Source organism: Glandiceps talaboti, chromosome 8 (assembly GCF_964340395.1).
Source record: "Glandiceps talaboti chromosome 8, keGlaTala1.1, whole genome shotgun sequence".
NCBI classification, from domain to species: Eukaryota; Metazoa; Hemichordata; class Enteropneusta; family Spengelidae; genus Glandiceps; species Glandiceps talaboti.
In genome coordinates this window covers 23,921,829-23,948,706 of record NC_135556.1, presented here as the reverse complement: position 1 = coordinate 23,948,706, position 26,878 = coordinate 23,921,829, and the positions used below count along the sequence as shown (strand labels likewise).

Sequence of the window (26,878 nt, the reverse complement as noted above, 5' to 3'; positions counted from 1 at the left end):
ACCATGGGTAGCATGTAGACTAGTTGCTCCCTATCAACAGATAATGAATCGTGGTTATTTACATTCTACTGACAGCACTAGTGTTGCTTGTCTTCGTTGATATTGGCCGGTACACTGACCCTGAACGACTCAGCAGACGACAAACGTTTCAAAGTCCAAGGAAACAGGCCGAAAGCTACAAGACCAACAGTCCAGACTGTGGGGCTGTAACCCTGCAATTGTCGATGTCGCCACAAGATAGCAGCCAGAAGAATAACTCTGCAAACAAAGATTGAGAGCAATTGCAAGGACATTAAAAATTCCCTTATATTGCGCCAACTAGCTTTATAGTTCACTCAGACTGTAGTAATGGTAGAAATCATTCTTCTACGATCTGTACAATGTGATGAAGTAAAGCATGATATATCAAAAAACGTTCACAAACGAAAGTACAACGCATACAGTATATGTCAATTTAAAGGTTTCATTCCATTATCAGTATGTTACACATACATACATACATACATACATACATACATACATACATACATACATACACATACACATACATACATACATACATACACACACACACACATACATACATACATACACACACACACACATACATACATACATACATACATACATACATACATACATACATACATACATACATACATACATACATACATACATACATACATACATACATGAACTAGAACGAGTCGCTTTTTATTCAAACACTCATTATCATCATAAACCGTTTGCTTTTCAAAAACTCAATGAAATGCATGCTTTATTTCAAATGTCCATGTACCTTGTGCCTCATAGAATAAACTCTTTTCTTGAAATCTTGGTACATGCAAAAAGGCTAAAGTAAATAAATTATAAGCGTCAACTTTCCCAACTCAACAACCAAGTATAGAATTGTCCGTTAAAAGCGCTGATCAAATTTAGAGAGATTTTAAAAACTATATATATTTTAACACATGCTGATAAAAACCATTCATAAAATATTGCGTTTTACAATTGCATTAATAATGATGGCAAACAATGTAAATGAGCTCAAATGTGTTCAGTTTTGGAAAAATCAAAATCTATATACTAGTAAATTACATCATTTCAGTTATGCAGACATGTCAATAATCACCTTAGAAACAATCACTATGGAAACATGGGTACATTTGTGAAAACAGTACTCGTGTGATTGATAAAAACTAGTATAAACTGATGATTTTTTAAAGCTGAGAAACACCAGGTTCCAAATTTTTGCATTTTAACAATTACAATTTAATGTCTTGTAGACCAAATTAGTTATTTGAAGAATTTCTAGACGAGGTTTGAGCATCGCCAAAATTTTGTAGATACGCGTAATAATCTTTGTAACAGGACATACATTTTAATGCATTGTCACGTTTGGTTTAAAAGCATTGCGACGTTAAATCGTTTTCTAAGTTGTTATGGTTGAATAATTGGTACTCTTTCCACCTTGTATAATCAGAAAATATTGCTAGTAATATTGACAACATTCCATCATCGACGAAACATATAAACATAAAGACATTCAAATCCAATACAATTGAATTAATTTAGCTTCAACCAATAAACGTACGGTCAGCTATGTTTGCACGTTGAGGGCGTCTTTCGTTTTACGATGAATCCCGATTGTAGCATAACTTGAAATATCGTCCGTTTCATTGGAAGGTATATCAAATCTTTTGTATTCGTGGAAAACAAATTGAGGAATGCAGAATTGGAAGCACGAGCTAAAACGTTATATTTTACATTATTCAACTTCGAAAAACCCATGAGCACTCCAGTGAACAGGTACAGGTACTTCAGCTCGTCCAATTTCTTCAAATGTCTCCCCGTCCAATATCAACAAATATGATGGTTTTCCACCCACATTCATAACGGCAGATAATAACACTCCTGAAAAGAAACAGAATTACAAAGGTGTCTATATCAAAAGTCTTCGCCAAAAATGATAACTTCATGCACGCGATCCTTTCCGATGACTTAAGTGCTGACACTTTTATTAGGGACTGTGACAGTCCAAGGTTGTTACTGTGACATAAGCTAAAGAATCAATCAATCAATCCATCAGTCAATCAATCAATCAATCAATCAATCAATTGTTACTGCATAACAACATGCCATAGCAAGCATGTTAAAGTTAATTATCCTAAATGAGATGACGTCACAATACAAATTGTAAGGTGTAGTGACCGGTTAACCTGAGACTCACTAAATAAAAGTTAAAGAAAGTAAGCTATGTCTTTTTAGACTCCTTACCCTCATCTTCCTTAGTAGCATTTGGTGCTGGTACAAATATTGGTTCCGATGGGAAACACTCGTCTTCTTCCCAATACTTGTAGGATTTATTTTTAGCGTCACCTTTGAGTAGCTATCAACGTAAACATAACTGTCATGACTTAGATAGGATTAGTAGCTATCAACGTAAACATAACTGTCATGACTTAGATGGGATTAGTAGCTATCAACGTAAACATAACTGTCACGACTTAGATAGGATTAGTAGCTATCAACGTAAACATAACTGTCATGACTTAGATAGGATTAGTAGCTATCAACGTAAACATAACTGTCATGACTTAGATAGGATTAGTAGCTATCAACGTAAACATAACTGTCACGACTTAGATAGGATTAGTAGCTATCAACGTAAACATAACTGTCATGACTTAGATAGGATTAGTAGCTATCAACGTAAACATAACTGTCATGACTTAGATGGGATTAGTAGCTATCAACGTAAACATAACTGTCATGACTTAGATAGGATTAGTTGCTATGAAAAAAAAACATAACTGTCACGACTTAGATAGGATTAGTAGCTATCAACGTAAACATAACTGATACGACTTAGATAAGGTTTGTTGCTATCAACCAAAACATAACTCTCGATTTGGAGTTAATTGTATACTTTTTATACATCAAACCTTATCTAAGTCATTCTTATTTATGTAATGGAAGGCCAAAGGGAGTAAGTTTCATTTTGTCGTATACCAGAAAGACAATTGTTACAGCGTTCAGCTGAGTGTGGTTGAGCACCAACATTGTTTTACTGGAAGGTCTCGGGCTCTAGGGACGCCGTAAGATAACACTTAGTATTATATCAGCTTCAGTGACACAGAATTTGAGCATTAGGAAAGGGTCACTCCGTCACGTATATTGTGTTCTATTTAACTTTTCAAATTGAGTTAACTGGCAAGTTTAAATTTGTAAGCTTAACACTGCGTCTGTCTGTCTGTCTGTCTGTCTGTCTGTCTGTCTGTCTGTCTGTCTGTCTGTCTGTCTGTCTGTCCCCCTCCCACCCCTTTGCCATCGCTGACATTTTTTTTGTTCTCTCCCTTGATTTGTCACACCCTGAAATAATATAGAGAAAGATACCTTTTTAAAGTCATCTCCAAAACAGTACACATATCTGTATTCTTTTCCATTATAATCTCTGTAATTAATGGTCGGAAACTCTAAAGCTGTTGGAAGCAAGACACATACATACATATTATATCATCATGTGCAAAATTTAACTAGTAAGTACGCAATCCTATAGCGCCCTCGTGTGGTCGGACGATGCAAAATAAAACACCAGACTCTACTTACTGAAATTAACATCGAACAAGTTCTCATAGGTGCAGTGTATGGTACCATCGTCTAGTTTGACAGCTGTTGCAGATATCCCAGGTAGAGTAACGAGATTCTCGCCAGGCATGGCACTCTGAAGGAGGAACACATGAACAGCGCATTATAAAGAGACGAATTACACATCAAACATGTCTCCGGCAAGGGGCACCTACGTCAAGAGTGCATTCTGGTTGACTGTGGTAAACATGGGGGAAAATGTAAGTATAGGGTCTATCGCCAGGTTTGAGCTCTGTAAGATTGAGGATGAGGAAATAACTGTGATATTGAACGATTTGAGTCATACTTTCTGCATCACTTTCTGGCACGGTTTTGAACTTGATGCACTGAATAAATTCTACATATCTGACAATCAGTTTGTCTGTCTGTCAATCCATTCATCTACTCCCCTCTACATATATGTATGTTAGTACATCCTTACATCCATTCATCCATCCATCCATCCATCCATCCATCCTTACATCCATCCACCCATCCATCCATCCATCCATCCACTTCCCCTCTATATATGTCAGTCTGTCCATCCATCCATTCACCTCCCCTCTAGCTCTATATATGTCAGTCCATCCATCCATCCATCCATCCATCCATCCATCTACCTCCCCTCTATATGGTTTTCTATTTTTCCGGTATGATTTTTATACAGTAGTTACCTTATTCTAAATCTCTAAACCTCTAAATATATATTGGAATACCACTGAGAAATGTAAAGACAAATTTTTCCATGCATCATTACCTCTTTTACATCCAACGGTAGTACGAATCTCCAGGGCATGGACATTGGTAGATGTTTTGTTGACTGCAGATTTTTCATAAACATATTATCAATGATATCATGATCGTGATAGCCATAGAGATCGACAATCAAATGGCCATCTTTCTCATACGCATTGGCATGATGGAACGTAAACAGAGGTTCAGCGACAAAAATTGTATCGAGCTCTTTCCCACCCTCTCGTCGCATGACGTGAATTCGGGTCTTCCATTCCGGATGCCACTCTAGGCAATCACGTACAGGTCGTTGTAGGGGTTTGTATAGCAACGCTTTCCAAATATTCACAACGAGGGGTTGTTCAACGAATATATAGTAGTTATCTGAGATCCCAAAACTGTGATAGTATGCTGGGTGGTTGTAACTCATTGGTATGGAACATGCAAGGGATGCTTTATGTAGAGGGCCTTCATCTGCTGAAGATAAAACCAGATGTGAACTGAATGCCTCCCGTAAGGGCAAAACCATAGATTTGTGTTCCTACACACATTGTTGGAATGAAAAATCATATGAAACTATATGAAATTTGAAGCTTGTGTACTTAAGATATTGCCTAATGATCGTAAAATCATTAATTATGCAAATGGATCAATAAGATTATAAGCTACATCAACAAGCTTCAAGGACACGTGCATTTCTATACCGTTTATGAATGTACTAAACTGTCTGAAATTCAAAGCTTGCATTGTAAAGATATTGCCTAATTATCAAAAAATGTAGAGGACATAAATAATGATAATTTGCATGAATAATCAGAAAATTATTATTTATGCAAATTACATATCAGATTTACATAAAAACTTGTAAAATTAAACAATGATTATCCTGTATTTGTCATTTACTATATTAACATCTCGTTGAAAAATATGCAATTGAGTATGATTTATATCCGATGGAGATGAATGTCATAACTTTGTGGTATTTTCGGAGAAAGACATGTCTTCAATTATTTGGTTAATAAAAACTATGTACAAAGTTACGAGACAATTTTGTGCAACAATATATGATTCAATACCTTTATCTGCAGGTGGTATCTTGACAATATGATAGCTACTATAGTAACCATATTTGATAGCAATATTGTACGTGGTCCCATCGTTTGCAATATGAGGATGAGCCGAGGCACCGTGTACAGATACCACCTTATTATAGTCTATCTGAAATATACATAGATATATGACAATATTATTAGTTGTGTTGAGATTCAATTGACAAACGAAAATCCAATTAAAGCGACATCCAGAGAGTAACATTATTGCGTTGCGATGATACTTTGATAATAATAATGTTGGGTTCTTATATAGCGCTTTCCCACGCCGTGCTCAAAGCGCTTTACAATTACACACTATATTAGATCGGATTAATTTGGTGAGGGTGATGCTGGTACCGGTTGCATTTTGAGAGTTCAATTCTGACAGTAAGAGCTATTATTAGGAGTGTTCGAAAGGATCACACATTGCAGGTATAGCACAGGCGTCACAATCGATAAACATACATGGACACGTCAACATCTAAGAAAAAGATATCAAAATTCACAAGCATTCATACAAACGTAATTAGTATGAACATGATGGCACAGAATATAAATCAAATATCAAAATCAACGTACTGGAATAAATTCACCCCAAACTTTTACCAATAGTCACTTAATATAAATTCCTAGCCCAGAGATTAACAGATATACCAACCTTCTCTCCCAAAGTTTCCAGGGTTTCTGGGTCAACTTTCCTGATATAATGTGTCTCTGTTATGCCACAGAAATCGTTTCCGATTTTGACAACGTTGACGGCGCCATTGTCGGTAACTTCACCGATTGTGAAATACGAGAAAAAACGTTCAAATATACTCTTACATGGATCTGGATAGGCGAATGTACCAAAGGCAGATCGAACTATACGATTAGCACCGGTAGCTTCCTTAAAATCATCGCTTCTAAGGAATCGACTCTGATAGGTGACTATGCCTTTTCGAACATTGAATCGATGGATATTGGAGAGTCCGTCAAAGAAATGGTTGTATTGATCATTTCCTACTTGGTAAAGACTTGGTCCATTTCTGAGTAAGCTACCAGATAACCACTCTGGTATACGACCTGCGTGGAAATTAAAATGCAATCACAATTACACTTCTGCTATACAGTGACAAAATATCCGTATTTGAAATTATCTGTAGACATATCAAAGTGACAAAATTGAGGGCGCAACGGGAGGTTTTTTAAAAATACTGATATGAAATCTAGGTGATAAAACTCACAAATTCACAGACTATTTCAGTTTTCCAAGTCATGGCTATAACACTAGATCTACATCACACTCCCATGTCCTTATTCCAAAAAGAAATCTTCGTCTGGGTCAATTTTCATTCAGTTACCATGGAGCTAAATTTTGGAATAGCTTACCTACATCAATTAAACATATCCAGATAAGAAATCATTTCAAGCGTGCTCTCAGAGATTGTATTATTCTAATGTAATTTTATTTGTATTTAATGTATTTTTCACACCCAAAATGTATATACCTACGTATTCTTCTTCTTTTTTCTGATTAATTTATACTTTTCATGAGCCCGGGGAGGGGGGTAGGGGGTGGGGGATGGGTGACTGGACACCTACCAGTCGCATTTGTCATTTCCATTATTTTCATTTCAATTTTATTTATTAATTTGTGTTATTGCGAAAAAAGAACAATACAGCGGTTAGAAATTCGATATCTTAATTTCCGTTACTGAATACCCCTGAACTTTGACCTTTGCAGTGAGCGAACGTGACTTTAAAGAACTGGTAGAATTAAGGTGATCATCCGTTATGAGATGACCTCGTCAATTCTATGGCAACCAAGGCCATGGCATTGCGTTTAGATGCGATGACATCAGTCGATATCCAATCTGATTAAAATCCGATGTAGATGTCGGCTAATCGTTCAGTGCTATTTTACCTTCGTTATTTTGCCTGAATTGACCTTCTTGGTACATGTTTACGTTTTTATCCCGATCGCCTCTTGAGACGATATCGTGAAGGACTAGAGCTTAGCTAGCTAAGGGAGAGTCCAGATTTTACTTCCAGGGGGACCCCGCAGGATTTCCCCTTTTCCTTGTGTATTTTTCCATGACCCCTCCTACAAAAGCTTGGGAAAAATTGATGCCCCCCCCCCCACTGCAAGTTCTTGATTTTTTTCCATGCTCCCCCATAGACTTACACACATACACTATACATACACAATATACATGTATGTATGTATGTATGTATGTGTGTGTGTGTGTGTGTGTGTGTGTGTGTGTATGTATGTATGTATGTATGTATGTATGTATGTATGTATGTATGTATGTATGTATGTATGTATGTATGTATGTATGCAGAGGTGAACAAATCCACTGGTCCTGGGTCCAGGACAAGCGATTTTTTTTGGGCGGACCTGCACAAATTTTACCTTGACCACTAATTCTTTCAGCAGGACCTGGTCCGGGGACCACCAGGTCACAAAATGATTTGTTCACCCCTGGTATGTATGTATGTATGTATGTATGTATGTATGTATGTATGTATGTATGTATGTATGTATGTATGTATGTATGTATGTATGTATGTACATTGTATGTATGTATGTATGTATGTATGTATGTATGTATGTATGTATGTCTGACTGCAAATGAGTGAAACATGAGTGAAACAGATAGTAGTGGCTCTGAGACTGATGAAAGTGACACTTCTGCAATGCATGTTCTAGTCAGTGATAGCGACAATTGTGATACTGATAGCTCAGGAAATTCATGTATTTATGAAAACACTGATAGTGATTGTGATAAAACAAGTCCTGCACATCTTCGCGAACAAGTTACTTTGAGAAGTGGCAGAATTGCAGGTCGATTTACGTTGCATTAAGCAATCATTGGGGGTTTTTTCCATGACCCCCTGGACACTCCCTAAGCAATGTATTGGCGTGATGTAATATTACGCGATTGTTAAGACCTGCTGTTCTCGATCTGTTATTTTCTTCTGCATAAAAATATCATTTCACAAATAAATGTGGTCATAGTTGGTACTTCGACAGCGTAGACTATCGAGAGAGGGGGGGGGCAAACAGATGTACATACAACAAATACATACATACATACATACATACATACATACATACATACATACACACACACACACACACACACACACACACACTCACATACATACATACATACATACATACATACATACATACATACATACATACATACATACATACATACATACATACATACATACATACATACATACATACATACATACATAGAGAGGGGGGCGGGGGGATTACCACGAGTCAATGACCCAAAATGTCTATTTTTAAAGTAAATTTTGGACTTGTCTCCTTGAACTAAATCATTTATGTTATACTCATGTCAAGTAGTCCCAGCAATGAAATTTCCTTGTGTCATGCACTCACGGTTGGACTGCTAATAGTTTTCTCAACAAACCAAGCTTGATACATGTACAGTTTGAGATTTTGTGGGATTTGGCCCCCTGTATGTCCTTATTTCCAAAAAGGTTCTTAGTGTGAGAGGGTCACACTCCCCACCAGCAGCCATCATGGTGATCAGTGATAACAGTAGAGTAGTAAAAGGGGATATCTTCACACAAGTGTTTTACTAGATCGTCTACTGTCGACAGGACTACTGTGCCCCTTTGAGGAAAAGGTACTGAATAAAAGAAGAAGAACAATTTGGGAACATGACATTTGAATATCTACATAGTTTATATTGTGGTATTCGTCCCCATTCTCAACATACACGGCGCTTATTTTGCTAGATGGCGTAAATATGATCATAGTTTTAGAAGAAGAAAATGGCAGTACTATATTTATAGAGTATACCTGCATGAAAGAGCTACATGCACATAAAATTGACCATGAGATCCCAAAATAGAATACCTTTACTTGGCTTTAGGACATTACATAACCATTTGTCTGTGTGTGTGTGTGTGTGTTTAAGTACTAAAACATTGCCTACGTCCCATTGATCGATAATTCACACAAAGTTCGATCAACATATTATCACACGTACCCAGACGAACAAGCATGCTTACAAATACACAGGTACACGTGGACGGCGACGTAATGAATGCAGATAAGTTATAGCTCATATGAACTTACGTGTACGTACACAAATTTCACTTTATATCCCTATTGTTTATACAAATAACAAACAAACAAACAAACAAACAAACAAACAAACAAACAAACAAACAAACAAATGAAAGCATGTGCTTTACGCACAATATAAGTTTCGATGGAAACAGAATTAGAGGAAGCTTACTTTAGAATACATGATCTATTACTGGCAATACATTATATTATGACAGGAACATTGCTAGCATTTATAATAGTTCACTGTTCGTAAAAGTGACCCTTGACCTTTGACTATATTCTATCGTTTTTCGAAGTATTGATTAGAATTAGAAAGCCAACATTGTATTGAACTTCGTTGATACAAAAAAAACTGTGTGATCTGGCAGCGCTGAATGCCTGTCACCACATACAAACATGTACTATGCGTTTACGTGCACTCAATGTTCCGGAACATATTTATTGTAGTTTGCACGTATTGGGGTTCATAGACTAGCCACTGTCAAAGGACATGCCATTTCAACTTTAAAAAAAAAAAATCGCCTGCGACTCTATATCGCCGCCTCGGGGTTACCGTATACAACTTTACAAATACAACAAGCATATGATATGGCATTATGGTAAACCATCAGACATATTTATAAATATATTTTATGATCCCAAATTGGGCCAAAGACATTATAGAAATCGCGGAACAACAGTCTGCTATAAGTAAATTGCTGCAGTAGCATGTCGTGTACTATCACTTGAAGTAGGGAATGGCTAACCTGTGACAGACAATGGCCCATGCTGCTATCATAGCACTACTTTGAAACATTACACTTGCCCGATGATAAGAATGTGACCAATTGATAGATATTTATATGTAACTCATATAACTGCTACAGTGCTAGAATATAACGGTAAACATATGACCTGCTTTACCCTAGCCATGATGACGTATTCGAAGTTAAAACAATGGCCGAGGTGAGAGTCAGTTGAACCATGGAGGTATAAATTAGGTGCGAACCAAGTCCATTTCATAGAATTTCTTAAAGTTATACCACTGTTGGCTTTTCAGAGGTTAAACTCTTAATCACATCAATCAAAGCCTTGCGTCTCGTACATACAAGGGCAAGGAATACCGCGTCCAGACGACAAGGTTGAACGAACATGCGCATGCCACTGTGAAAGTGTGTAGGGTATATAGCGACGCGACAGTGTATCTTTTGTTTACAGTTGACCACACTAGCCAACACGTGAAACCAATCGATACACCCTATAAACATGTCTTGGAATATTCAGTCGATTTCAGAAAATGAGAAGGCTGACATTGTGATTTGCTTTTGCAACACGATGTCACACACATAGCAGTCTGATTAATCTAGGGTAGCAAGGTTAAGGCCACCATGTGATCGAATCTCACAAAAGCCCCATAGTTTTTTAAAAAAACACCCAAAAAGAAAAGAAAAGAAATAAAAAATAAAAAACTATTGTCGAATGGACTACAAATAGTTAGTTACCCTGATATTTCACTCACTATTTCAGGTTTATGTCGAGTGTGACATTACATGTATAAATACCCGGCATTGTAACACACACACATATCCACACCATAACGGAATGCCCTGTCGCGAAAACAAATACCTTTATAAACAAACAAGACTCTCTCATCTATGATTCATCTGATGAAGGTGACGTCATGTCTATGAGCTAGGTGGGATAACAATAAACCATTTACCTTTGACGACCGTTTTCAACGGATCTGGGTGCTCCTCTGTTGCAGGTAATGCCGTGAACATTTTGGAAATGGGTTCCTCTTTAAAATCCTTGTCGATTTCCATTTTCAAATGTTTCTGCTGTAGCCAGCTGAGAGGTCAGTTCGAGTATGATGCTGTCTGCCGTACGACCCTTCGAGCTGATGATATCGGGCTTGCTATAGCTACTTACTAGCTTGGTCACATGACTTCCAATATTATGACGTCGACACCACAGAGGTCACGAACATACGTATCAGTATAGCGAACATTATATGAATGGAAACCCCGGAATCCGGATTCGTAATGCTTATTTTTTATTATAGAAAGCAGTACAGTATTATAATTTTCTTCGGTAATGCTATCCCGGGAACGCTATTGTAATGCTAATGAAAGTGTAACTACAACATTTAGAGAAGAAAGCTAGTCCTGTAAGGGAGTTGTCATTATTGACGATTGGGGTGGCTCTGAAAATTCAAAACACATGCCATTACGAAAACAATGTGAAAATACTCTAAATAGCTTGATAATAATGATATGGCAATGAAAATTGCTACCCTTCCCGGCAACCTCACCCATCCCTGTACAACTGTGCTTCAGTATGCAATCAGCCATAGCTCACAGACATAGCATTCCTGACCATGTTGTCACTCAATATAACTATTAATTTAATAAGCACAAAAAAACTTGGTTGAATTAAAATCTCAACCAAAGGTTGTGGTATTAGCGTATATGAAATCCAGTCAGCACACAGATGTAAACCAATGCTTTTGTTTCCCCTATAGTCACTTTGAGCCCGCATCCCTACCATGGCACATTGTAACGAACAAGCAATTTGAATAGTAACTGAATAACAATTTAAATGATATGCCTGCCTGTCAGTCAGTATGCGCGCGCGCGCGTGCGTGTGTGTGTGTGTGTGTGTGTGTGTGTGTGTGTGTGTATGTATGTATGTATGTATGTATGTATGTATGTATTAATGTACGTACGTACGCACGTACGTATGGGTGTTATGTATGTATGTATGTATGTATGTATGAATGTATGTATGTATGTGTGTATGTATGTATGTATGTATGTATGTATGTGTGTGTATGTATGTATGTATGTATGTATGTATGTATGTATTGTATGTATGTATGTATGTATGTATATGTATGTATGTATGTATGTATGTATGTATGTATGTGTGTGTGTATGTATGTATGTATGTATGTATGTATGTATGTATGTATGTATGTATTGTACACGCACGTATGTATGTTGCTTTTGGGACAGGTCTTTGTATAACACACAGACCCTAACATACTTTACTTCTATGCGACTGAATTTTAAAAGAAGAATACATAAATAAATAAATAAATAAATAAATAAATAAATAAATAAATAAATAAATAAATACAAAAATAACCACAATGGTGCTGTTGCACATCTGTAGTTGACTGTTGGTATGGGCATGGTCTTGTTGCTAGGCATATTTGCATACATTTTTGGAGCCTTTCATGACTTTGCCTACCCTTTCTAGTTTCATCTTTGCAATATAAACCATTTAGCCATTGCTATGGGCATGGTCCTCTTGCTAGGCATATTTGCAAATATTTTTTAAAATATTCATTCACCTTCCTACGCATCCCTGTTATATTTGCAATATGTATCATCATTTCACTGTTGCTAAGGGCATGGTCATGGTTGCTAGGGCCAACTGTGTTGAAATGTTTTCAACAATAACTGCAGAATAGTACCCCCATAAACATCCAGACCAAGTTTCAATCCCATGCACCATAGTTTCAAGATACAATTTTTTTTTTACCAAACTTAGATTTTTTTCCCCTAATTTGCATATTGCTGAAGGGATCATCATGCTGTGAATACAGCTTCATCTACACATCCCAGGCAGACAGACAGACAGACAGACAGACACTTTGCCAAGCCTACAGCACTTCTGAACTTTATCAGTTCAGTTGTGATGAAAAGTGTCTGTCGTATGCAGGAAATGGCCAGATTTTGATCATTGACCCTGAAGGTCAACGTCAAATCTCAAGAGAAGTTTGCACCCAATAATAATATCAGGATAGAAACTTGATTAAAGTTTCCATGTATTAATGTTTTTGAGTTATGTAGTAAATCATTCACTACAAATTGTTCACCACAAATATAGCAATCAGTTAAAAGTTAGGTGAACAACAAAAGTAATGCATGTATTATATATTTATTGTTTTGCATTACCTTCTGACTAGACTGTAAGATATCTCATGACGTTCCGCCCTCACCAGCCTCCTCTCAAGGGAGGGGTTGGCTGACGTGTGAGGAAACCCCGTCATGGCATACAACTACCTTCTGACATGATTTTAAAAGAAATTGGCCACCCATAAATGATACAGATGGTCTGCAATATGCAGGATTTTGATGACTGACCCACGTTAAGGTGGAGGGCAAACATCACTTTCTTACAAGAAAGCTTACATGTGATTATATGGGGTTCGACACTTGAACCTTTTGAGTTATCCAGCAAATACAATGATTTGTTACTCCAAATATGGCCATTCAGTAAAAAGTGATAATAGGAGCACTACAAATGTATATTTTTTCTTCTATATTACCTGTGGACATGATTTAAATGAAATTGGACACAATAAATAAGACAAAGTGTCTGTTATAAGCAAGAAATGGCTCAATAATTGACCCTGATGGTAAAGGTCAAGATAAAAGAAAGCTTGCACCTGATAATAGGGGGTAGACACTTGAATGGCATCTCTAGATATTACAGTTTTGGACTTGTGCTGTAAATATTGATTTTTTAACTGCAAATGTGGCCATCATTTGATCAAATTGGCATATGTCGAAAAACAAAGTGACATGCATATGTACAATATGATATAGCACGTTTGTGCCAGGTTTAAAAGAACTTGGCTATTTCATGTCTGAGAAATGATGTATTAGGGACGGACAGACACAAAGACGGATGGAGCTCATTGTAATATAATAATAATAATAATAATCACAAATTTATAAAGCGCCTGATATCCATCAAAAGATGCCCAATGGCGCTCCCTGTTCTCATAAATGCTCTTTGGAATAGATAAGTTTTGAGTTTGGCTTTGAAGATATCAACAGTAGGTGTGGTGCGAATACTCCCCCTCACGAGAAAAAATTTCGGATACAGCTGAGCTCACTGCAATTAATTTACATGGTGCTTCTGATAACAAAATAAATATAACCTAAGACCACTAAAAGTACAATGAATTTTATGAACACATAGAATGATACTGGCAGAGGGCAAAAAGGTTTTCATCAGATTGGTTTATTTGAATCTGAAAATGTACGATTCATACAGAATACATTAAAATAATAAGTCATTGAATATATTACAGTATTTTTTACTTTCTCTTCTTTTGCCTTTTCAGTAATGCATTTCTAAGAGCAATCTGCAAATAAATAAAAAAAGAACAAATGATTAGATAAATTTAAAATATGGGTGCTGTTTGGAAGCACCTGTTTGGATCAATTACCAGTGATTGCATAGTTTGACCACTGGGGTGCTATTTGGAAGCACATGTTTGGCTCTGATGGGGAGAATACCAGTCATTGCAATTTGCTTACTTTTTTGAATTTGAATTTGAATTCATTTGGCAATGAAATATACAAATTCATCTTACCTGTTTCTCTCGAAATGATCTTTTCTGTTTACCCTTCACATTTCTTTTCTGTTTAATCATCATGAAAGGTTTCTTTTTAGTCTTCTCTTTGTTGGTTGTGCTTGCATGTGGATTTTGTCGTCTCTGTTTATTGGTGAATTTTTCTCTCCCTTCTCGGCCAGCCTATGAATTAGAGGTTAAATATAACAAATGAATATGCTATTCCTGATATATTATTTATTTGTACTTTTTTAATACTAATCAATTTTTAAGAATGTGGTTACATTTTTGTTTATTTTGTTATAAATATTACATTTGAAATTAACTTTTCACCAAACAACAGACTGACAAATTGACCTTAGCTATCATTCTTGGTTTCCTTTTATAAATGAGCAACTAATCTCCAAAATAAACAGTGCTTACACATAAATCAAGGTATACTTAAATGACATCAACATCTCTTAGTAAAATAAGCACAGCCCTTGCCTGCATGTACACAACTCATGTTGTTCTATCTATCTATTTTAGAACTAAGAGTGGTTCAATTGAGTTGATGTGGTACTTAATAATTCAGAAAAAGAGATAAAATTCAAGTTCAATACGTAGAATATCTTTTATTCATGATTTATCACTTGAGAAACGTACACTGTACACATACACGAATTACAATGGACTGACCAACTTACATCTCTCATTGCATTACCATATGACAGCACATCACGTGTATGTACACATATGCACTTGTATGTACACATATGCACTTGTATGTACACACACACACTTAAATGTACAAATGTACACATATATTGTGCAGAATTAAGTATTCACTCACCATAACAGTGGCTAGTCTTGAGTCCTTGTCATGTCTGGGTCGTTTATTTATCACTTCAATTCTTTTCAAACTTACAAGCTCCCCACTAGAATAAAGAAAAATAAATAACAAATGACAAAAACGATTCAATATTTGTAAATGGCATACTTTTGTTATTTGCACTGTAGCTCTGTAAAACATAACTACATCTGCATACAACCTGTGTCCAAATGCACATGTGGTTGTTGTTCAAAGTGCACAAAATACAACTGGAGCAGAGTTGATTGTTGATTTGGATATAAATATGTAATAACAAAACCCCACAACTTGTGAGTGGCAATATATTTACACTTGTGCTAAGGGTGTTATACTTATATGGTAATACCATTCAAATTAATGTGTAGAGTTGACACACAGCTAGATTATGGATGTAAGATCCAAATCATGCTTAATTATGACAATAAAAATACATCATCTATGCATACTGTACTTCGTCCTCAGTTCATTCAAACAAACAGCTGTTGTTTCTACACTATTTACACTTGTGTTTGACCACTGTACTTACAGAAGCTAGAAAAATTGAAACCTGCGGTATTGTATAACTTCCCATGGTTTATCTACAGCTGCATAATTTATACTAATTCAACACATAAACATAGAAGTGTACCTCTCATTATTATCTTCCTGTATTTCAACATGTTTTCTCTTTTTTGCACTTCCTTTCCCTTTAGCTGATGACATTTCTTGTTGCATTTGCTTCAACTTGATTTTCTTAAAGTCATCTTGGGTTAGAATTCTTGCCTGGGTAATATTTGCAGCTTTACTCTCTCGTTCTTCAAGAGGTAAATCTTCATCTTCATTAGCTTCATCCTGAAGTTCGTCATCAGAATGTATCACATCCTGCCAGCTGCCATCACTATCATCATCATCTTCATCCTCACTTGCTGACTCCCATTCATCTAGAACAAATCAATTTCATTATACTACACGCAAGCCAAGTTGAACGGTTCACACAAAAGATATATGTATGGGAGTTATACCCTTGTCATTCTACATCACAACAACATGTAAATGTCATTCATTCTGAAGTGCAGGGTTTTTATTTATACCTTGTTCATCTTTATCGTTATTTTGATCTCCATCTACATTATCTTGCAAGATTTCAGCACCCTGAACAAAGTCTGGAGCTATCACTTCTCCATAGTCCTTCACTTTCAGTTCTTCACTATTTGCCGTAGGTTTACCCTGATAAAAAAGAAAGAGATCATCGCTATGTAAGTTTGAGGGTACAAGTTCAATCCCCTAACAAGAAGTAATTGTTACTCTGAAATTTCAATTTTATGATAAAATGAAAATAAACAGATAAATTGTCTGTGATTGATGTGACCACACTGATGGATATTGAATATGTAACTGATCAGTATGACAGGATAATGTTAAGTTGACTGGCAGGAAGCGTACATTATTACATATGTACCAGAGATTACTTGAGAGAATGAGTTGTTTGGCAATGCGGTAGAAAAATTTGGTACAGTATAAAAGAATGATCCATGTAATCCTAATGTGCTGACCCAGGTGTCGGCTGGGTTGGATTAAGCCGTAAGTAAGAAGAGTGTCACTCAGTTTGATGCTACCATACAACACAGGTTTTCTCCGGGTACTCCGGTTTCCTCCTGCACTAACAATGAACCAAAGCCTATAAATGGGACTAGCTCCCGTTGGTTATCCAATAAATCAATCAATCAATCAACAGTTAGGGTTGACACATAGCCCTTCAAAGTACACAACAAAAACCACATTTACCCTATCTTTCTTGTGTAGTAAATTAGGATTCACTTGTCTGTATAAATGTACAAGAGACCGAGCAGCTGTTGTGACTGATTTATCACGGTACGTCTTGTACTGGGCTAAGTCTTGAAGTAGATCTGCAGTCATAATGAGTGGACACCTTGTACAGATTTCTCGGATTGCATTTATTCTAGAGAAAAACATAAAATAATGAGATGGTGTTATATTTCATCGATATTTTGATTTTGTAAGTGTGTAATATCTGTACACTATCATCTCCTTTAGCAATTAAGAAACGACTGAATTCAAAGTTCAGCAAAATGCCTTTATTTTCTGCAGTGGTGTTTTGTTTAATCTACAATCTACATTTCTCTATCAATGTTGGTTTGAAACCTACCCTACAGCCATCACTTCATGAGAATTTCTTTCAGTGACAAAGTTATTTGCAATTGTCATAAGAACTGGTTGGATAACCTCTGGTGGTACAAGGTCGTGACTAGACTGGGCAACAAACAGCAAAATCTTGGTTACCTCTGAAAGTAAATAGAAATGAAAATAACTATTCCTCTCATTTACTATAAAGTTACTTAACATATCTACATGTACTATAACTTACTATAGCAGATCAGATCTTACTCTGTTCAAGCTGACATCTATTTCTGTACACAAGTATGGAAAAATAAACAGTGGAAAACACTTACTATTAAAAGCAGTGGCATAACTGATTTAGATTAGGGATTTGAGTTTTAATTATTTGGCGAAAAATATTCTAAAAATTTACAGATAAAATTACTGCCCAGCAAAACACAAGAAAGCCATTCAAACTGATTTCCATTTATGTGCTTTATCTACAAACTGCATTGATAATATAAGATATTTTCATATTAAATATCATCTGAGTATGTAGTTCAAAATTCATTCATTCATTCATCCAATCACATAATTTGTTTATTTACAATTTTTACTGATATTACAATATAAGATAATTTCAATAAACTCAAATGGACTCCTCGTCAATACACTGATTGGGCATTTGTTATATTTTAAGTCTGAAAGAACAGACTGTGATGTTAGAGTAATGTTTTGCCTTTACAACAAGGAACTTACCTCTTTGATGTGGCTGTACAAACCTTTGTAGAAATGGATAGAAATTAAAGAGAAATAGTTGATGTATTCCTACAAGTCTGGATACAAGGTTCATTATCATTAACCGTACTTCAAATCTTTCATTTGATGATTCTACTTGACTGAAAAGCTTCTCTGCAAAACCTGCATCAAATAACACAAATTTACATTTTTAATTTCACTTTTCCGTCTAATTCATCAATTTGAATGATGACTTAACTATTCTGCAACGACAACAAAAACAACATTGAAACAATTCAAATACTTGTTGTCAAAATCATACTGAATTAGGGATGATCGCACAATGTCTTACAAGCTGAACAAACGAACATCGTTTGTTTAGGTCAAAAACCCCTCCCCCAACGAGCGTTCACAAGTGCGACATCAAATGTTTATATACATGTATGATGTAAACTATGATGAAAACTGTTGTGGTCACACCACTATGATCGATGTAATGTAAAATCGTGATTGCAAACACATTAAAATATTACCAGAAACCCAGCACCATATCTCACACTAGAAGTAATATTTTATCAACTTCTCAGAAGTAAATACACAAGCTGTTATCATTGAAGGAGTGAAAGTTCTCCATCAAAATTTGGTTAGAAATGCGAAAATGAAATTCAGAAATCGTCTTGATACCAGACCCCCCCCCCCCCCTCCTAAAGGAAACAAAGTTTGCTTATTGAGCATATGTGGAACTGTGCGATCGTCCCTTACATTCTCTTTGTTTGGTCATATTACATCACAAAACAGCAAACTATTTGCCTTCAGGTAAGTCATCTAAAGCACATTACTTTGTATTGAGATCAAAGCAGAAGCAGTAATGGTTTCACAAACCATAATTGGTTTTTGGTGTTTGAGGGCAAAGTGGCCATAATTTTGTAACTTGTCAATGAGAATAGTTAATATCATGCTACTTGCTACTTACTCTGTGGATCATGTAACAAATGCAAAGCTGAGAAATTGAAGGTTTCTGGTTTTCTTTTCTTCCTGTGTTTCTGTCGAGTAAACAGAGTTAGGAAAACATAGTAATCTATAAAGACTTTTACAGGTGAACATCTGATGGCGTGACAGCTTTCATTTAAACTCACAAAGACAAGTCATTCATTAACTACCAGTCCATATATAACAATGAAACTGTGACACTGGATGCTCTTCACAGTAAAAAAATAGAGATTCTAATAGTTTGTATGGGTATTATTTTTTATCTGTTCTTAATGGAATCTACATCACTTAGTTTAGATGTACCAGTTCTCCCTGAACAAGGTAACACAAGGTCACCAAGCCTTCTTTTCATTTCTACATAAAATGAAAATCACCCTCTGTACACTGTGACCAGAGTCCATTCGTAGTCTCCGACTCTCAACTACAGAAGGAGTTACTTGACTTCAAGCCCTCTTTCAAAAAAATTCTAGGGAGAATACTGTATGCTACTTAACTCGACGACAGAAACGTCAATATGTTAACAAGTGATTACAGTGTGAGCAATGTTGTCAAGTCAATATTACAATTGTGAAGACTGCTTACCTTGATTACTTTCATGGCCTGTTCAAATTTCTTTTTTCTTTTCCTGGTTTTCTTGTTCACACCTTTTTTGATAACCAGTTGTTTTGCACTGGGAAGGTCATCCTGATATTAGACAAAATTATCATTTTTATGGATGTCAGGAACAAGAAATCAAACAAAATGGCTGACAAGAAAATGTTTTACAGGTATGGTTTTGTAACACACCTAATCCATTTCCTATGTTGTGATTTGTCAATACATGGTCACATGACATGTAGAATTTGTGCATTGTTCAACACAGATGATGTTTACCAAAGGTCAAAGATTTTTGTGATGATGCCTGTACATCACTACAAAACTTATGACATCATTTGTGCATGCTCTATACATGTTTTCACACCAGAGAAATGTGGTGTCACCTTCTGTTGGTGGTGGAGTAGACGCTAGCATAGAAACTTCACAGCTTTTACACTTTTTGGAAAAAAAATAGCACCAATGGCATTGTAGCACAACTGTATACTTTATGTGTTATTTGTTTCATGCAAATGAGAATGGGATGGTCTCAACAAAACTCATTATCTAAAACATGGGATTACATAAAACATCACTCACATCAGAATCACTATCACTTTCATCCCCGGATTCATCTTCATCTTTTCCAAGGAAAAATTTCAATGCTGCAACCAGGATCTATTGATGAAACAGAATCAAATAATGACATAATTACATACGTACCAGTGATTTCTTGCATCTGTGTATGTAATTCGTAAGCATGCATACTGTTGGTCTTCCCATTATACCAGCTACCAGCTGTCATTTATGTATCGGTGTATGTGATGATCTGTTTTTCAAAATGCCCACAGTATTCTACAGATACAGATTCTATGTAAATGTGAATGCAGGTTACCAGGTAACACTCATGCAAATGTACAATAATACATTTTTTAAATGAAATTTGCTCATTTCAATCAACAAATGTAAAATTATACAAGTTCATGTAATGTGTTTCCATAATGGACAGTGGATTTACATTGAAGTGACGTACAACCCAGAGAACCAAGAATCCATCTTAAGAACTCTTGCAAATACCTGCCTATGCTACACTGACATGTAGACATCTTTGGGTTATATTAACTGATGTGGTATGTACTGTAAAAACTAACTGGGCAAATTAAATTGAAACAATTAAATGGTCAAGACCATTTGAGACTTCTAGTGAACCTTCTCCAGTACACATATACATAAACCTCTCTTCATCTCTCATACTCCATCTATCAAAAAATTGCTCTCTAATTGAGAGAGAGAGAGAGAGAGAGAGAGAGAGAGAGAGAGAGAGAGAGAAGAGAGAGGAGAGAGAGAGAGAGAGAGGAGAGAGAGATAGAGAGCAAGAGAGAGAGAGAGAGAGAGAGAGAGAGAGAGAGAGAGAGAGAGAGAGAGAGAGCAAGAGAGAGAGAGAGAGAAATGATAATCGTATATTTTCTCAAAAATGTTATTTCATAATTAGGCTATTGTTAAAGACTACAATACCTTGGTTACTTTGGAGAAGCAGGCTGTAGAGATGACATTGACAGTTTTAGCATCATTCCTGAAAACAAACAAAACACATTCCACTATTGAGTATGTTTTCATTTTGGTAAGATGGAGATACAGCTTTATCATAATAATATAAAAGTATGCAAAAATTATTGTAACAGATCTGTAATCTATCAACTTTGGTATGTCTTATTAATAGTTAATACAATACAACTTTTGAATGAAGCAAACTATTGGGTGATAGTATAATCACACTTGAACAAGCTTTGAAAACTTGGAGTAAATGATGGCAGTTTGACATTTTTTCAAATGTATTTCAAGCAACACAGAAATGCGGGATATAAATGTATGTTGTTGTGATGTAGAATAACCCTATAATTTGGGCTTGCATGAGTATAACTTAGTTTGTGCATGCCTTTACACATCATATACACCAGGCTTGGTGATTCCTCATTAATCTCAGCACAACCCACATGACAAAATCTTTTACTTAATATATACACAAGTACATGTAAAAGTCAGTTAAAAAAGTTAGCTGTCTGACAATATCTTACCATATATTTCGTCTGTACAGTTCTATGATGACATCCAGTGACATTTTAGCTGCAATGGCATTACTGTCTCTGAGCATTGTATACATGAAATTCTGTAGGCTCTGGAAAGAATACAGGGCTACATAGTCAAGATCAATTGAAATTAGTGATCCAAAATAGAAATTTTAATTATTTTGTAACTTAAATGTTGGCATTACTGTACACAGGAATACATTTGGTGATAAAGATAAACAAAAACACCAATGTGCCTGTTTTCTGAAGACCTCCAGGCACCAACACAAAACTACTAACAAAATGAATGAATACTGAGAAACTATAGTTAAGATTGAAATAGGCAAGACTGTTCCAAACTGAAGGAGCAGTCACCTCCAACACATCATAACAGACAGAAGAAACATTGTGTTGTATGCAAGAGTTGCTTGGTAGTCAATGCAATTCCAAGATTCTGTGAAACAAATTTTGATTTTACTTACTGTGTTTAACTTGTTATTCTTGTTTTTTGCATTGATGTTTTTAATATCTGTTACAATATGGTTGTATAGAGTCTTCCTCAGAAGTTTATCCTGGCATCGGAACAACTCAAAAAACAATTCAAGTAAGCTTGTTGGAGACAACAAATCTTTATTCCGAAGGAGTATCAATGCACGGCAAAATGTCTGTAAGAGAAGCAACATGTTGACAAATAAAACTGTATCTTTCCTAGTAGTCTTGTAAGGTGCGCTGTGACAGGGCGCCCTCGCACATCAGTCAACCCGGAGGTGGTCAGTGAGGGCAGTCTACTATCCTAGATTATCACAAGAAAAGACAGAGTTATATACAATGGCTTCCTCAGAAAGTAAATAGTAATATTCCGACAGGGTTCCCTACCCCTATTTTTGGCAGTAAGTACAAGTAAATCTGACTGAGTTTCCATAGTATTTTATGTGGCTTCCCATCATAGTTATGGTACAAATGTAAGGTATAGAAAGCTATGCAAATTTCACCATTTTTATTATTACTGGGGATTGCAAATCTTAGTAAAAACTCAATATTACCATTCTTATATCTGGGTCCAGTACAGTGTAATGTCTGTGTAACAATTCCTTCAGTTCTTGAGGAAAGTCAGCCAGGTGATCAGGATAGCAATGTGCAACCTGAAACAGGTAATCAAGAAAGCTTGAGTTCACAATGAATAACACATTATGCTAATAGACTGTTCTCTGTGTTACATTACATGTACATAACAACCCTTGAGGTAATAGATACCTACTAGCAGTGTGCCATCTAAGCCAATTTGACACGCCACTGATGCACACAATTTCGAGTGACACACCAAAATCCATTGTTCCCCTATCTCTTCCTATGTGGTGACTAACAAATCCCAGTTTTTCTCATTTTGACTCACAACAACAAAATTTTGCTATCATTAGAGGGCACACTGCCTACTAGTGTCAAACCAGGCAATGAGTATAGTGAACCCTTATTACCTTATTCCCTCTGAATCTAATGTATATGTATGTCATTGTGTATCTATGGATGTAGTAGGTCCCCATAATACATCCATGGTGTATCTATAATGTATACACAATATCTGTCTGTCTGTCACATTGTCATATTAACAATCTTCATATCAGGTGAATTCCTCTCAGACATACAATAATCTCACCCTCAAGATTTAGTAAAGTGAACTATGCACCATCTTGACATTACGTCAAGAAGACATTATATACAAGTACGAGTAGAATATAATAACATTTTAGTAACCCAAATAGCTAATAACTGTTTTGTTAGTTGACATTTCAACTTTGAAGTTTGACTATACACGTAGATCTTGGAGTTGACACCCTGTCCACTCACTTACTCCATGCAAATACAAAGGTCAATCTGTGACCTAGATCCTAGATGTATTTTGGATAGTCTGCCTATCTCATAATCTATACATGCATAAATGATATCAAATATAGCTACCTCATACATTTTTTTGTATTTGTAGATTAACATATCGATTTCATATCTACTATTAATGACTTCAAGACCATTTTTTTAAAAATGAATCCTGGTTTCTTGAGGCCTGAAAAAATGTTGCAGTTAAATATGCTAGTGAAAAGATGAGTATCAAAAAAATACATTGTTCCATTCACATCAGTGTGCCCTCTAAGCCAATTTGACACACCATTGATGCACACAATTTCTAATGACACACCACAATTTAGAGTTCCCCTATCTCTTACTATGTGGTGACTCACAAGGAATGCCAATTTTTCCCATTTTGACTCAAAACAACACAATTTGGCTATCATTAGAGGGCACACTGATTCACAGTACAATACTATGAATGATAACATCAAATACTAAATACAAATCCCTCACCTGACTCAAGAACATCATCAATTCTGCCAAACTCTTGGAATACACTGAAGGTTTGTGCTGAAATATCTGGACATTGGACTGGTAGTGTCTATACTGCTGTAGGAACTAATGGAAAGAGGACATGTACACATTTGACACAAATCATAATATATTCTTTGTAGCCTTGCCATAAGGACACGGTGATTGGACATGATGTATTTTTCTGTTGTATATTTCTACAATTCATATCTTGTTTTTAAATGCAATAAGTTTGTTATATTACCAAAATATCGTACTTGTAGGAGGTCAATGCAAGTTTATGTTCTCCTCTCTTCCATTATGTTCATGATACAGGTCAAATCAATAGTGCCTCAAACCATCAGGTTTACATCACTCTATTTACCACAACCCACAATATTGTGCAATAGTACTAGTATTACAATTGCTCCGTACTGTAATGGCAATAGCATGGAGTTATGTGGGGAATCGATCCCGTGCTTACCTCATCTGTATACGACGGTGGATCTCGTTTGATCAAGTTCTGCAGCTGCGGAAGGTTATTGGGTAATTGGTTTCTATTCCTGTTACTCATCTTATCAATCTTATGGAATAACACAAACTTAAATCTTCATTTATGACGAGTTTGACGATCGACGGCGTCTCCGTTTAAAAGTACACATGTGGTGACATCCAGGAAGTTGTGTTTGTTGTGCAAGGTCAAGCTCTACTCCAGTATCCGACGTGCGCCCCCGTGCGCCAACCAGAATTACAGTAACTCTTTTCTTTTCTTAGTCCGTGTGTCGCTCCTCCCTCACCGGTCTTTCTAGCCTCTTACGGTTTAATATTAAAACACGGAAAGTGAAGAGGCTCCACACAACGAATATTAAACTTTTGTGTGGATGATCGAGATGTGTTTTTGTTTTGTTTTGTTTGTGTCTGCTCTGTTTCCCTCTCACTATTTCCTTTGTTTTTTTTTATTAAATCAGGGACTGTGGCTCCACACAAAGTTGTGATGTCATCCCGGGATGTCATCTCTTGTTTAGCTACTCTTTGTAATTGGTTCTTTTTCTAGTTAGATATAGTATGTCATTGGTTGTGTTGAGAGTTTCCTGTTTGGCTGTTTTGAAATATATCTGTCATCTGATTGGTTTGTTTTTCCTATCTCAGGATCCTGTTTTTCACCATCGGGGTTATGCCCTCAACGGCGAGAGTCTGGGTAACCGCGCTAACAATGAGAGGGGTTGACCGATGTGTCACGGTGTACCTTACATACTATCAACGAAATTGTTCAATTTATTGCAATAGGTCTATTGGAGCAAAATGTAGTAGAAATTAACAAAGACGAAATGCATATAACGATTAAGGTTACATAATTGACTGAAGAAGATGGTGGACAAAAAGTGCAATAAAATCATCAAATTAATGGTTATTATGTCTAAGTTTGAATGCTTTAAGTACGTTAACGAAAAGGGAAACGGTTGTCTAGTAAAAAAAAAACTTTATCAGAAAGAATTAACAACAAATTATAAGAAATTTGGGTGCCTTCAATATTATTCTGGTCACTATTTTTCTCATATGTTTTAGAAACTAAAAAGAAAGTGAAATGCCTGTTCTAAAATGAAATGCCTTTCTAATGGTCTTGTCCTCGGTACTGCCCACCGACCAGACTCAATTACAAAATCATCATAAAATCAGTATGCGTGTTCAATATTAATACTTGTAACCAGATCGATAATATGTCGTTTAATGTTATGATGTAAACTGTAACGATAAATAGTTATACTATGGGTTTCTTCTCTAGAATTTCAGGAAGCACCCCCCAAAAAAAAAAAAAAATAAAAAAAAAAATAAAAAATAAAAAAAAAATAAAAATAAAATAAAATAAAATAAAATGAAAATAAAATTTTAAAAAAAATGAATAAATAAATAGAAGTCCTGATTAACAGTGACCTGTTGATGTTTTAAAAACCTGGTGTAATACCTAATAAGATTATTATTTTGTTCTGGACCTACTCTTTCTATTGCTCAGTCAGATATCTGTTTTTAACACTTCCAAATGTTAATCCTGGTCCGGACTAGGTCTCTAATATACTAGGGTAGGATCTTACCTTTTTCCAGTCGTATTTTTGGAATTTTTAGCCAGCTGGTGCATTATATAGTTTATACGATTGATTGCATCATAAAACGCGTAAAGAATTACACATGTTGAACCAATTAAGTATGTTAATGATGCACCTATCTCAATGTCACTTAAGTAATGATACACCTATCTATAAATATCAATTACCGGTAAGTATGTTTATGATGCACCTATTTCAATGTCACTTA

The 26,878-nt window shown here is 35.8% G+C and overlaps 2 protein-coding genes across 3 annotated transcripts; both read right to left on the bottom strand.

The window, feature by feature from the left end:
- Positions 1 to 693: 693 nt before the first annotated feature.
- On the bottom strand, positions 694 to 11,437 carry LOC144438857 (carotenoid-cleaving dioxygenase, mitochondrial-like). Of its 2 annotated transcripts, none has more exons than XM_078128056.1 (8): positions 11,249 to 11,437; positions 6,109 to 6,512; positions 5,436 to 5,577; positions 4,385 to 4,836; positions 3,610 to 3,724; positions 3,397 to 3,482; positions 2,278 to 2,389; positions 694 to 1,914 (listed from the first exon to the last, which is right to left on the bottom strand). In XM_078128056.1, exons 1-8 carry the CDS (start codon positions 11,349 to 11,351, stop codon positions 1,769 to 1,771), a joined length of 1,560 nt encoding a protein of 519 aa, XP_077984182.1. In that variant the 5' UTR covers positions 11,352 to 11,437; the 3' UTR covers positions 694 to 1,768. The 2 variants fall into 2 exon arrangements, with proteins under 2 accessions (XP_077984182.1, XP_077984183.1); XM_078128057.1 differs by having other exon boundaries at positions 4,385 to 4,833.
- A 3,135-nt stretch (positions 11,438 to 14,572) lies between these two features.
- Positions 14,573 to 25,231, bottom strand: LOC144438630 (protein SDA1 homolog). The gene is made up of 17 exons (XM_078127739.1): positions 25,053 to 25,231; positions 24,572 to 24,676; positions 23,257 to 23,355; positions 22,696 to 22,878; positions 22,223 to 22,323; positions 21,663 to 21,720; positions 20,748 to 20,825; positions 20,157 to 20,258; positions 19,558 to 19,627; positions 18,606 to 18,767; positions 17,896 to 18,031; positions 17,514 to 17,688; positions 16,820 to 16,955; positions 16,378 to 16,669; positions 15,732 to 15,816; positions 14,921 to 15,082; positions 14,573 to 14,689 (listed from the first exon to the last, which is right to left on the bottom strand). The coding sequence occupies exons 1-17, from the start codon at positions 25,140 to 25,142 to the stop codon at positions 14,642 to 14,644; spliced, it is 2,082 nt and encodes a 693-aa protein (XP_077983865.1). The 5' UTR covers positions 25,143 to 25,231; the 3' UTR covers positions 14,573 to 14,641.
- Positions 25,232 to 26,878: the final 1,647 nt, after the last annotated feature.